This window comes from Elaeis guineensis, chromosome 14 (genome assembly GCF_000442705.2).
Source record: "Elaeis guineensis isolate ETL-2024a chromosome 14, EG11, whole genome shotgun sequence".
NCBI lineage: Eukaryota > Viridiplantae > Streptophyta > Magnoliopsida > Arecales > Arecaceae > Elaeis > Elaeis guineensis.
The window spans coordinates 63213768-63226425 of NC_026006.2; the positions used below are offsets into that span (position 1 = coordinate 63213768).

The 12658-nt window shown below is 36.6% G+C and overlaps 1 protein-coding gene across 1 annotated transcript; it reads right to left on the bottom strand.

The window, feature by feature from the left end:
• Positions 1-767: 767 nt before the first annotated feature.
• Positions 768-12339, bottom strand: LOC105058307 (uncharacterized). The gene is made up of 8 exons (XM_073248307.1): positions 12289-12339; positions 11812-11904; positions 9086-9334; positions 7533-7574; positions 7371-7459; positions 7211-7265; positions 7018-7070; positions 768-931 (listed from the first exon to the last, which is right to left on the bottom strand). Exons 1-8 carry the CDS (start codon positions 12337-12339, stop codon positions 904-906), a joined length of 660 nt encoding a protein of 219 aa, XP_073104408.1. The 3' UTR covers positions 768-903.
• Positions 12340-12658: the final 319 nt, after the last annotated feature.

A 12658-nucleotide genomic window follows, 5' to 3' on the forward strand; every position in this document is an offset into this window, starting at 1 on the left:
AGTTCCCGGTGTACCGCTCGACTTGTAAAGTTATAGGGCAACTCAATTGAAAGATCTCAAACCTTCTGATCAACATGAAAAGAAATTAGAAGTAACACAATGCAGTTGGGTTGTAAAATTAAAATATTTCACCATGGATTAAGACATCAACTGACGTAATAGTTAATCAATCAGCAAACCAGATAATACTCGTATAACTCTTAGGAAGCAATCGCTCAATAACCTGCTTTTATATTCTAATTAGCTTGTGAATTCTAGGATAAATTCAAAATTCACTTGCTTACAACAAGCAACATGGAATTTCACACAAAATCTTGATATCCAACTCATTATTATTTACAACACAACATGCCCCAAAGAGCATAATTCTCTTCAATTCATGCATAACCCTTCCCAAGACAGTTCAGACACCGCTGCACCCTGCAACAAACCGGAGATCGTGAGTGGGCATGGCAAAAAGCAGACACGAAAGAACTCCATAACCCCTCAGTGCATAAGTCTGTCTTTAGTGTTGAGAAACCTGACCTGTTCCCATCGCAAGTTGGGCAGAGACATGGGTTGATGACAATGGGATCATACAAGGGAGACCATTCTATAGTTGAATTCCCTTTACATAATTTGCAAGCATAGAAGCCTTTTCCCTTACAAACCATGCAGGGCAGCGCCACTTTTCTCTGCAATTACAAAAATCAAAGCATATACAAATTCAATTGCAAGATAAAGCTCGGACCATCATGTCAACAAGAGGGATAGAATAAATGCCGTACCCTCTTGGCTTCTACAATTGATTGCAATGAATGGATGGCCACAGAAGAGACAAGCGACAGCGTAAATATGCCCCCTACCACAAATGCTGCGGCCGACCCTAACATGCGCAGTGGCTCGGGGATTCTACCTGCCATTCTAGAGGGTTGATTTCAGAGATCCTGTTCTGTTTAAAAGAACCATAAGAGAGACCAATTCAGTAGACAGAAACTATCATGTGTGCATTAACAGAAAGAAAGGGTTAAATAGGAGAACCTAAATTATGAATTTAGTGGCTGATAACAAAAAGATCAATTTACTCCCTGATCTCCATAGCTTTCATCCACCCCAATAGCAAGTTGATACTTTTCTTGTCTAATTATTTCTTGCGCTAGAGAATCTTTATAAAACATACATGACACCCCCCACAAAGCATCACTAACAATTTCATCTACAACATGTAAAGAGATGCAGGATTTGGGCCAACTATTTGTCAGTATCATGACTAGTACCTTGCGTGGCTTGCAACAACCACTCTTAATGCTCGTTGCTGCTCTTTCACATTTCATTATACCCTTCATGCACACCTGTCTCTGATAATTCCCACTAAATACATCTGATATTCCTTTCCAAAAGATGAATATGTCCGTGCCACTAAATATATGCTTGTGTGGCTAAGAATTGCAGTTGTACCTAACCTCTCCTGACCTACCATATGTTTGCTGCAAAGTATCATCATTTTCCCTTTGGGGAGGGTGGGGGAGGAGGGGGAGGGTGATACGAAGCCTAGAAGTAGCAATTATGAGGCCCATACATATTTCTGTTGGTGATATATTATCTTCATTCTTCAAATGGGGGTTCTGCATCTATATTAGGACAGAGCTCAAGTTCAGAAGTAGTGACAGAGCTCAAGTTCAGAAGTAGCAACAGAACTTGCATGCAGGTGGTCAATCAGCCATCCACAATGCCCAAAAAAAACCATCCCATCAGCTCCTACATGGTATCATGCCCATTAAAAAGTAGTGTCCAGGCATGAACATATGACAAATCAATCACAGTTTTTCTAATAGTCCTTCAGCTGATATCAAGCAACTTATTTTGATAGATAAAGCAACAACAACTAGAAAGCGCTAAGAAAGAAACAAGGTAACCTTCTACTACAACGAGTAAAGAGAAGATCCAAGTATGAAGAGATATTTTGAGAAACAAGTTATGCACGACACTTGAAGATGATCCACCACTCTATATCTATTTTCATTTTCTTCTGTCAGGAAACTGCCCCATTCTTGGTACTTCAGCCAACATGAGAAATCATCCACTTATAAGTTGGTCTAACTATTGTCAACAAATTAAAGGAGTGTCTAATAAGTATCACCTTCCAATACCCACCTAATGGAATTTTTTATTTTTTTTCTCAAACTTCTATAAGCATCCAATTGTACCAGCTAGCCATTGACTAATAAGTCTCCTCTTGCATGCTATTGCTGTATCATTTCATTTCTTTGGGGATGCTTGGGCCCAAAATCCTTTAGGATTCATGGGTTGGGCCATTACAACCATCAAAAATATTGAAAGCTGGGCTAGATTTGTGTCTATAACCATTCAAAACTATTTTTTATGTGGACTGGCTCAAATCCCACAGGGAGAAAAAAAAGACCTGTTAAGATAGTCCTAGATAGTTGTAGACATAAGCCTAACGCAGCCTATAATTCAATGCTTTTGGTGATTCGACCACGAATCCTATGGAATTTTGAGTCCAACCATCCAAACAGGCCTTTAATGAAATTGAAGCTGGCTTGCTACTGTCTCCTCAAAAAAAAAAAAAAAAAACCCCAACAATTCCCATAAAAAGGAGGCATAATATATGTGAGAGTGATAAATAAGGACCTTTAGAAGAGAAATCCTTTTGATAAGAGTGCCTCTAATTTCATGAAGATTTGTTGATTCAACTTACACTCAACAGGCCAGAGAGGTTAATGAGACCAAATAGAAAGATGACCTAAATATTTATAGGTACATGAGGCCAAGCAATTGTATATAACTGGATGTTCAATGCAAAATCTGTCAAATCACATCAAAGAGCTCAAATCAGACTGATCATATCCATATAGCTAATAGATTCAAGAAATGAAGGATGACAAATGGTTTTTGTGATTAAAAAAAATGGAGGACCTAGAATGGTGCTAGTGACTGCCACTTCCAATCCTCTACCCAGTTAGGGGACAATGATAAATTGTCTTGCAAGCTTCCCCATGAAAAGTGTTCCTTACTAGCTATATCCCTTGGTTGAGTGACCTACAAATAAAGATCAAGGCACACCCCCCACAACATCTCTCCGCAATTATGGCCCCCATCACTCTAAGATATTAAATACCAGACAGTATTATGTTAGCATGGACTGCACCACAATTAGTGACAGAGGAAGCTTGCATTTGTCTGATGAGCGGGCAAGCGGAAGAGGATAGACCAGACCACAAGATGTGCCCCAACTTCAAGTTTGATGACTAACATAGAAATCAGAGGTGAAGGTTTGAAAGAATAAGAAAGAGGGGGTGTTAAACAACTGGACTGAGATGGACACTATCATATCCGTAAGGGTTGGGAATTGATAATAAAAAATAAAGATTAGTAAAACCAAGTTGTTTTCAGAAATTTTCAAGTAATAGAATGTAATTGGGCTTCAAATGCTCAAAAGGGAACATAATTTAACATAACAGAATGTAATTGTTATTAGCCATTAATAACAATCAATTGTTTAGATAAGAACCTGACCATCTATAAAGCACAATAATGAATCAAGAATGCAGCTATAACTGAAACTTCTACCAAGACAAATAAATGTTTATCATGCAATTAGATTATCTTGGTCTTGTTGAGATATATTAATGATGCATGAAAAGCACCTCAGTATATTGATCTGTCATTAACATTTTAAGGAAAAGAATAAAGATGTAATGCAGAGCAAGGTCCAGCATACATACAGAAAGAGGTATTGAGCATATTGGCTCGCCGACAAAGGCAAACAGGGTAATGTCAAAAAGGCTTAGAAACATATGGATAATGTTGGATCACACTTGAAAATCCAATTTACAAGTTGATTACACATCTGTGATGTTTATAAGATACTTAAAAATTTTGCCTTTGGGCACCTTCTTAGCTTACAAGGAAATTGTTTAAACAGGTTTATTAACTTTTGTACTAAATACGAATTCTTGAGGAGAAATTTTACACCAGATGAGAGTGTAACTTCTCGAACATAGAATACATTGATGACAAACATGAATTCTGATATAGGTGCAGCAAAAGTTTAGCCATTTAACCCCAAGCTAATCATAATCAAGTTGGGGGGATAAGTTTATTTATCAATTAAATATTATATTTACACCACAATACTCAAAAATCAATGAAGAGGGAGAGGGAGTGACCCGTGGCGGGCCACCGTGGCAGGCCATCGGCCGCGGGAGAGCCTAATAGGGTAAGAGGAGAAGCCGGGAGAGAGGGAGAAATAGAGGTGAGGTGGGGCGAGCGAACTGGCCGCAGGGCAGGCCGCAATTGGGCTGCCGGAGGGTAGGAGAAATAGAGGGTACTGAGGAGGGGAATGGGAACTAAGAGAGGGCCACATCCAGATGCATCAGCCACTGCCGTCCTCACCGGTCGTCGGAGAGAATAGAGAAGAGGAGAAACCCCGCAGGGAAGAGGAGGGTGGGATTAAGAGGGCAAACTTGACTTCTAGCGAACCCAACCCAGAAAACAGGCAGGTTTCATGTCTGGGGTTGGAAATGGGTCGAGCTTGGTCCAATTCTCCTACAGGCTTGGAAAATTATCGAGCTTCAAACAACTAGGCTTAATTATGTACTAAAAATTTATACAGAATTAGACTCAAGCCTAACTTCAAGCCAACGAAGAGCCTAGATGAACATGCACTAAAAAAGCCTTAGCAGGCCAATCCAAACCTCAACCCACATCCAATGTGGTGGAGGGCCTTGGCTGGCACGAGAACCAAGTTGAGCCATGTAGAGCCCAAGGCCGAAAGTTCTCTCAAGCCCCAGCCCCAACCCGTGCTCGGCCCCAAGTCAAAATGATGTCAACCCAAATGAGCTTCAGAGGCCAGTCAAGAGGCAAGACATGGCGAATGCAGGGTGGTCACAGTGAGCCGTGGGGCAGCAAGAAAGGAGCTGAGTAGGGTAGCTAACATCGTAACATGTGAAAAGCGGTTACGGGCAATGCGAAGGGAGAGAGGGCTAGTTAAGTGGCGGAACTTGGGGAGTGATAGCGGGGCTAGTAACCGGGCCTGGTGTTAGGCTACAACTTTGGACTAGGCCCAATTCAAGCCAATGATCCAGGCCAGACCTGAAATTTAGTCGGGCCATATTCTTAGGCCCAAGCCCTGCCTGAATAATATTAGACTGGGCCATGAGCCTGACCCAAAGACATCTTGGGCCAACAGGATTGGGGCTAACTAAGGACGCTTTTGAGGTTATTCAGACACGATTGCTTTATCCATGGGTTGTCTGATGGGTGGAGGTTGAAGAAGACATTTCAACTCTAACAAAAAAAAAAAAAAAAAAATTCAAGAGATCTCCAAAGATACCTGATATGGGGGTATCAGTTTGGCTCAAAACCTCCAGAAACCAACTCACACCACCACAACTCACACAAGATCACATATATTTGAGAAAAAAAACCAATCGGAACCGGAGAAACCCCTCCATTCTCTCTCAAGTGCCCTCCTTTCCCACAAATCTCTGAAAAAGATAATGAAATGACAAGAACAAGAAGTGAAAAGACAAAAAAAATTGATCACCTAAATGGGGGAAGCTCTTACCCTTAAATTTTTTTCGTCTTTCCTTTGTTTTCGTTGATTTTTCCTATGTTTGCCCCCCTTTTTCCTCTATTTTTTCCATCCTCAGGAGTCCCAACCGAGTGGGAGGCCTGGAGCGGGAAGTTCAAATGATAGCTGGGATCTTGTGTTGGGTATATCCTTTCATTTTTTTCTGCTCTCGGGTGTCTTAATTGGGTGGGAGGCTTTGAGTGGCCGAATATTATCCAATTAGGGGTCAAATCCTCTCATCCAGTTAATAATGCAAGTTCTGCCTTGAGATATAAATTCTAAATCCCGATAAAATTTTATCCCAAATCTTATAAGACTAGTGTGTAACCCACGCTTTGCAGCGAGATTTAATTTGAATCAAAATAAAAATTTAAAATATTTTATCAATATATAAAATTTTCATGTCATATAACATACAATATTTTCATTGGCTGATGAACATATGTTTATGCTAATCTTCATCTACCCTAACCTCTTCATCTAAACTGAAAATACTAAACCAAAAACTTTTATTACAATTTACTGAATTAAGTTTCATAACAAAATATAAATCTAAATGAGTGAAGAAATAAGCCATAATTTTAAATATTTAATATTTGATATCTAATATGGAATACTAAATCTTAAAATCAATCAACAAATATAATCCATAATTTTAAACTTAATTTTTTTAATTATTAATTTTCTCAATTAAATATATAAATATGCATATATTGTAATTTCATACAATACAATCGAAACTATCAGCTTTATTTATGCTGATCTTTCGATATTTTTCGGACCATATATAATAAATTTAAATATAGGATTCTAAAATTAATCTTAAAAATCAAAAAAAAAATTTTTTGATGAACTAATGTCATCCAATTAATACATTCAATTTTTTTAATCTTATAATATTTTTCCATCCATATATAATAAATCTACATATTTTATATGTTTGAACATAAACTATTGAAATTGATCTAAAAAAATCCAAAAAGAATCATGTTAAAATACAACACATGGGCCCAAAAATGCAATGAGTCAATCCTACATCTAATGCTATAATGAGCTTAGGGATGGCAGTCGGATAGATTTTTTTCAAATATCTGACCCATCTCGAACTCTAATAGGACCCATTTAGCAATACCCAAATAGAAAAAAGATAGCTTAAAAAAGAGAATATAACCAATTGATATTATGTTCTAGCTTCATCCATCCCTCTACCCGCTTATTCCTCAAAATGGAACCATCCTTTTGAAGTTGTTTATTATTATCCTATCAAACACCATAAGAACTTTCTACCCGCTGATTCCTCAAAATTGAAATAAAGATATTTTAAGGAAATTCCAGAATATAGTTATTCCTTATTATGCCTCCATTTTAAGGAATGTAAAATCATCAGAGAAATGGTAAAAACTATTTATAATTATAATGTAGTAGTTTGACCAGCAACCAACCTTATATGATCATCTAGGCTGTGCTCCTGCAAGGTAAGATTTTGAACTTCCGCCTGAACAGAAGAAAAGAAAGAAGAATCCGGACTAAGTTATATATTATTTATATTATACAAACGGTTCAATGGAATATACATGCAAAGACTATAAACCATGGTTTTTGTAGTTAGCATGAAAATCTATCTATGCATGATACCTGTAAATTTGAAGCATCATCATCAAGCACTCCTGGCGTTAAGCCATCTACTCCCCTGTATCAAATTAACATATCCTCAGCTCTTGGATGTTTATCAATTTATAAGATAAGTATACAGGAAAATAAACGTAAAGATGCAAAAATAGAAAAGGTTAATTACTTCCAACGAATTCTGTTCTTAATTTTCTTTTCTATCAGTCCAATCCCTTCAAGGACATTTGTGATGTCATATATCCTTCTCTTTTGGACCTATATAATCAGAAACATTTCCTTAAGTCTACATAAAAAGGAGAAAGAATTGAATGAGCATTTATCAGCTCACCTCCAGTGTTTCTGCAACTTTATTCAGATCAAGGATGCCATCCTGTGCAAGCTTAAGTAAATTGATCAACTTTTTTGTTAAGAAAAATGTTTGGTACAATCAAACAACATCATAGAAAATCAGGCTTCTAAATATTGACCATATGCTCATTAAGTCAGAGTGGAGTTTGCTACCAAGGCCAGTCTTAAAATGTGGATAAATGACAGGTTGTATTATACAAAAAAAAATGCAATATCAAACAACTTGATAGATTTATTTTTTTTTTTAAGTATTATATAAAGAAAGCAGCTACTCTCAAATTGGTCCATTAGGGAGGTCCAACACTCTCTTGTTCTTCTAATTACTGGTCCAACCACTGGGTGAATCAGTTGAAAACAACACCATAGAAAATCAGGCTTCTACATGTTGACCATATGCTTACTAAGCCGGAGTGGAGTTTGGTACTAATGCCAGTCCTAAAATGTGGATGAACGACAGGTTGTATTATAAAAAAAAAATGCAATATCAAACAGCTTGATAGATTTTTTTTTTTTTTAAGCATTATATAAAGAAATCAGCTACTCTCAAATTGGTCCATTAGGAAGGTCCAACACCCTCTTGTTCTTCTAATTACTGGTCCAACCAATGGGTGAACCAATTGAAAACAAAATTATTGATGATCACTGCTTCATCAAGTAGAACACCAAAGAACCAAATTATCATACATTAACTGAAAGCAAAACAGCATCAATGAACTGCAAATATTCTAAAATTGTCAGATATTTCAAAAGGAGAACCATCTCAAATAATCGATCAGAATAGAGCTAATTTTCGATCAAATTAGTGGAACAAACATTCTAAAGCAGAGATCGTTATGATGAGAACAGTGTCCCATAAATTGAAAGTTTTGTAGCCAAAGAAGAATCCCTCCGATCAAAAATCCCCAAATCCTACCAAATATCATGCTTCCGCCAAAATTAAGCTCTCAAAGCCTCAACAGACCATCTCACACCGCCACAAGTCATGCAAAATCCTATATACTTCATCCAAAAGCCCAATCGGAACCTAAGAAACCCCTCTAATCTCTCCTTCCCCACAGATCTCTGAAAAAGATGATGAAATGAAAAGAAAATGAAGCAAAAACAACAAAAAAATGATGATCTATCGGGAAAAGGTCTTATACTAAATTTTTTTTCCATCTTTCATCTGTTTTCGTCGATCTTTCCTTTATTTTTTTTCCATCCTCAGGAGTCCCAACCAGGTGGAAGCTTGAAGCGGCCGAATAGGGAAGCTTAGACGATAGCTGGGGTTTTGTATTGGCTAATTTTTCCTTTTCCCTTTTTTTTTTCTTTTCATTTCTTTCTCCTATTCGGAGATCTATGGGAAGGAAAGCACCTGAGGGAAATCACAGGAGAAGGCCGACCGGAGGACGGTGGCGGAGACCGGCGAGGAGAGCGGGGAAGAGGTCGGCGTCCGCGACGGCTCGGGAAGGGTCCGAAGCAAAATGAAAAAAAAAAAAAAAACTTGCTGGAAAAAAAAAGCCCGTTGAGGGAGATTTATGGGAAGGAAAGCACCTGAAGGAGAGATTGGAGAAGAAAGCCGACGCCGGTGACAATAGGGAAGAAGGCGACGGCGAAGACCGGCCACAGGTAGCGATCTCTCTTTTTCAGAGATCTGTGGGAAGGAAAACACCTGAGCGAGAGGAAGACGATGGGGGAGAGCGGCGGGAGGTGGCGGGTGTGAGAGCAGGGTGGGGAGGAGACTGGCGCCCGCGAGGGGTCGGGAAGCTTCGAGAGTTCTCGCGAAAAAAAGAAAACGCTGCGCTACCGGAGAGGGAAAAAACCACGTGGCGATGAGCTGGACACCACACGTGGCAGTTAGGACATGTCGACGGGCTGCCATGTGGCGCGTGGGGGAGAGCAAGGACGCGCTTTAATGTATGGTATAGACGTGGATATTGTTTAATGGATTTGAGATGGATCGAATATTCAGAAAAAATTATCTGACTGTCGATCTGTGTATTATATTTTAATATAATTTTTTAAATATATTTTAAAAATTTATGTATAAATATATAAAATATTTTGATTTATTTTTATATAAATAAAAAATATTTAAAAAATTAAAAAATGATATAGATTGTATTAATTAGATAATCCTAATTCATCATAAACAGATTTTTTTTTTGAAATTTTTAAAATTAAATTTAAAATTCTATATTAAAATATATAAAAATATTTAAATTTATTATATATGATTTAAAAAATATTCAAAAATTGATATAAATAAAAATGATCATTTTGATTGTATAAAATTAAAACATATATAAACGTATTTACTTTAAAAATCTATAATTAGATAAATAAATTCAAAATTATGAATTATATTTATTAATTAATTTTAATATTTAATAATAAATAATTTGTTTATGGTCTTGGATCTAGTCAAGACATATTGGGCCGAATCAGTTTTAATATTATCCTATAAATTGGGCTCGAAAAATTAATAATCAAGATTGGATTAAAATATAGAGTTTGTTGCTATTTTTTTTCGCATTCAATTTGAATATATTGTTGATTTAACTAAAGATCAATCTAGGGTTGGATTGATATTGAAAAAATTAAAGTAAAATAATTTTACATAATATATTTATATGAAAAAAATTGCTATGAGTATTTTAATTTTTTTATCTTTATTGAATACTTTTTTATGGCATTGATGCATTTATGTTGTTCTTATATCTATATTCTGTAATAGAAATTTTTATATATTTTATATTTAAAATTTTTGTTCTAGCTTCGATTCAAAAATAATGTCATTAGATTTTATTTGTGATATGGATTTAAGACGATGAAATGAAATAAAAAGATTACATCATAAATAATTTAATTTTAAATATTATCATTTTTTTAATTATTTTTTGTTAGAGAACCTTCTTCATTCTATAATATTCTATAAAACTTTTTAATATTCATATTTTTAATTTAAAAAAAAAATTAAAGATAAAGATTAGTAATGAATATAGATTTATTGGTTAATAAAAAATATTATATATTACATTATACAAAAAAATTTATATTGATAAAATATTTTAGCTTTTTTATTTTAATTAAATTCCATCATGAAGTAAGGGTTACATTCCAATTTTTCATGGAAGGGATGTTCAAAATGATCCAAGGGATGAGATGGTTGTGACATGTCTTGCATGCTTCGAATTTTTATACGAATCCGTTGGCGCTCCTCCTCAAACTCAGGTTGTAAAGAAGAATTCACCTTCCTCCATGCTTGTGCACCATTGGATCACCCATCACAGTTCTCAAAGTGTTCGGACCTCCATTGTCTATATATCACAAATGGCACAATTGATGATCCAACAATGGATTCACATAAAGAAAAGTGAACCCAAACATTCAATTTGAGTTGCCCCCAGTGGCTAATCAAGAAGCACCAAGCAATGTAATTTCATCAAGGGCTGCCTACATTCCATTAGGGCCCATGCAATCACAACCATCATGCAGTAAACAGATGGCCTCCCTGGCTAAATGTGGATGTTTGGAAATTATCATAACCATCTTGCACGTTAATCAGAGGTAACTGATTGGCGTCCCACGCACTTGCTGCCGTTATTTCGATCTCTACAGTCTGCTGCAGGTAAAGTTTTTTTGTGGATTTTGATTGTCTCCTTTTTCATCTCACAAATAATCATGATCAATGAGGATTAATAATTAATAAAAAATCAACTGATGTGTAGAGAAAAATAAATCTATCTAATAATTTTAAAAAAAAAAATCAAACAGCAGTTAGTGCAAATACCAGTGGTCGTTATTTCTCTTTTTATGTTATAATCTTCAATTTTATGGTACTTTTTATTTTTCGTATCTACTCCGTTTGGGTAGACTCAACCTTTCAATGCACAACTGGATTTGATAGAGATAGCAGAAAATGATAAAAGATTGAAAAAAAAAATGTTTCTCAACATATGCTGATAGATTTTAAAGAGCCAAGCTTTTGTAGACTCGTTAACTAAAGATAAAAAAAAAAAAAGAAACATGACAATGACATGCAGCGTGCCTAACATTTAAAAACATGCCGTTATCTCATTATCAATTTTGTAAACCTAACACCCTACTCCAACATAAACCTTGATCACACAAGAAATCCTAAACCGGAAATTTTGATAAAGACTATCGTTTTACGACATTTTTTCTCCATTAATCCAATACTTTTTATATTTTTAGAAAAGGCAAAATTCCGATGGCACACAAGACCCATACATTCCCATGACAAGTCTTGATCTTACCTGGATATAATAAAGGAAGTATCTTAAGGCATTTTCAAGTGCGAAATATTTGATTGCATAGCTCATAAAAAGAAAGAGAGAAAGTGAGAGCACCTGCGCGATATGCAGCATACAAATCAAAGCACAATCAAATGCAGGAGAGGATTTGGTTATCAACATATTTGGGAGCTCAAATTGGAGTGACTAGGACTGAACTTTTTTTTATTTTGGGTAAGAATGACTAGGACTGATCAATTCAATATTTTTGGACTTCAGTTTCACAAAAATGTAGGAGATATTCTTTCATCAACGAGGAAAGAAAGATGCTCATCACTGAACTTCTCAGACAAACAGTGCCCTGCGACTGAACATGACATGTCACTATTTGCATTCCCTTGCTTTCACGGCATCCCAACATTGCCGAAAGATTCCTTCAAGGCTCCAACGCTCTGGCCTCATGGTACGGCCCTTCTCTCCTCCCCCAGCTCGTTAGCTTACCAGAGAGCATGGCCCAACGCCAACCACACCACACTTCCCACCCAACTCCATCCGTCCGAGTTCTTAGGCCTTGCTGATCAGACGGCCCACAATCACCCATCGTTAACCAACCCTCCCTCCACCGCAACCGCCCAAAATCTGTGGGCCCCTTCCATCCTTCAACTACCAAAATCCTCCCCTACGTATAGCTAACCAATCCCCTACGCCGTTCGTGCCTCCCAATAAAAATTCCTCTGCGATCTTCGTCAACACGAAAATGATTCTGGAGCCCGTCCCATTCCACGCTCAAAAATGAAGCCCCTGATGGAGTTCAAATAGAAAAACCAAAACGGCAGCTCTGGGTCCCAACAAGAATACCAAACCATTCATT

Coding starts and splice junctions, on each gene's coding strand:
- LOC105058307 (XM_073248307.1), bottom strand. CDS start 12,339: ATGGAGTTGGGTGGGAAGTGTGGTGTGGTTGGCGTTGGGCCATGCTCT. Junction 9,335..11,811: donor ACTTCCTTTATTATATCCAG/GTAAGATCAAGA, acceptor CCTCTCCGGTAG/CGCAGCGTTTTCTTTTTTTC. Junction 7,071..7,210: donor ATGATGCTTCAAATTTACAG/GTATCATGCATA, acceptor TCTTCTGTTCAG/GCGGAAGTTCAAAATCTTAC.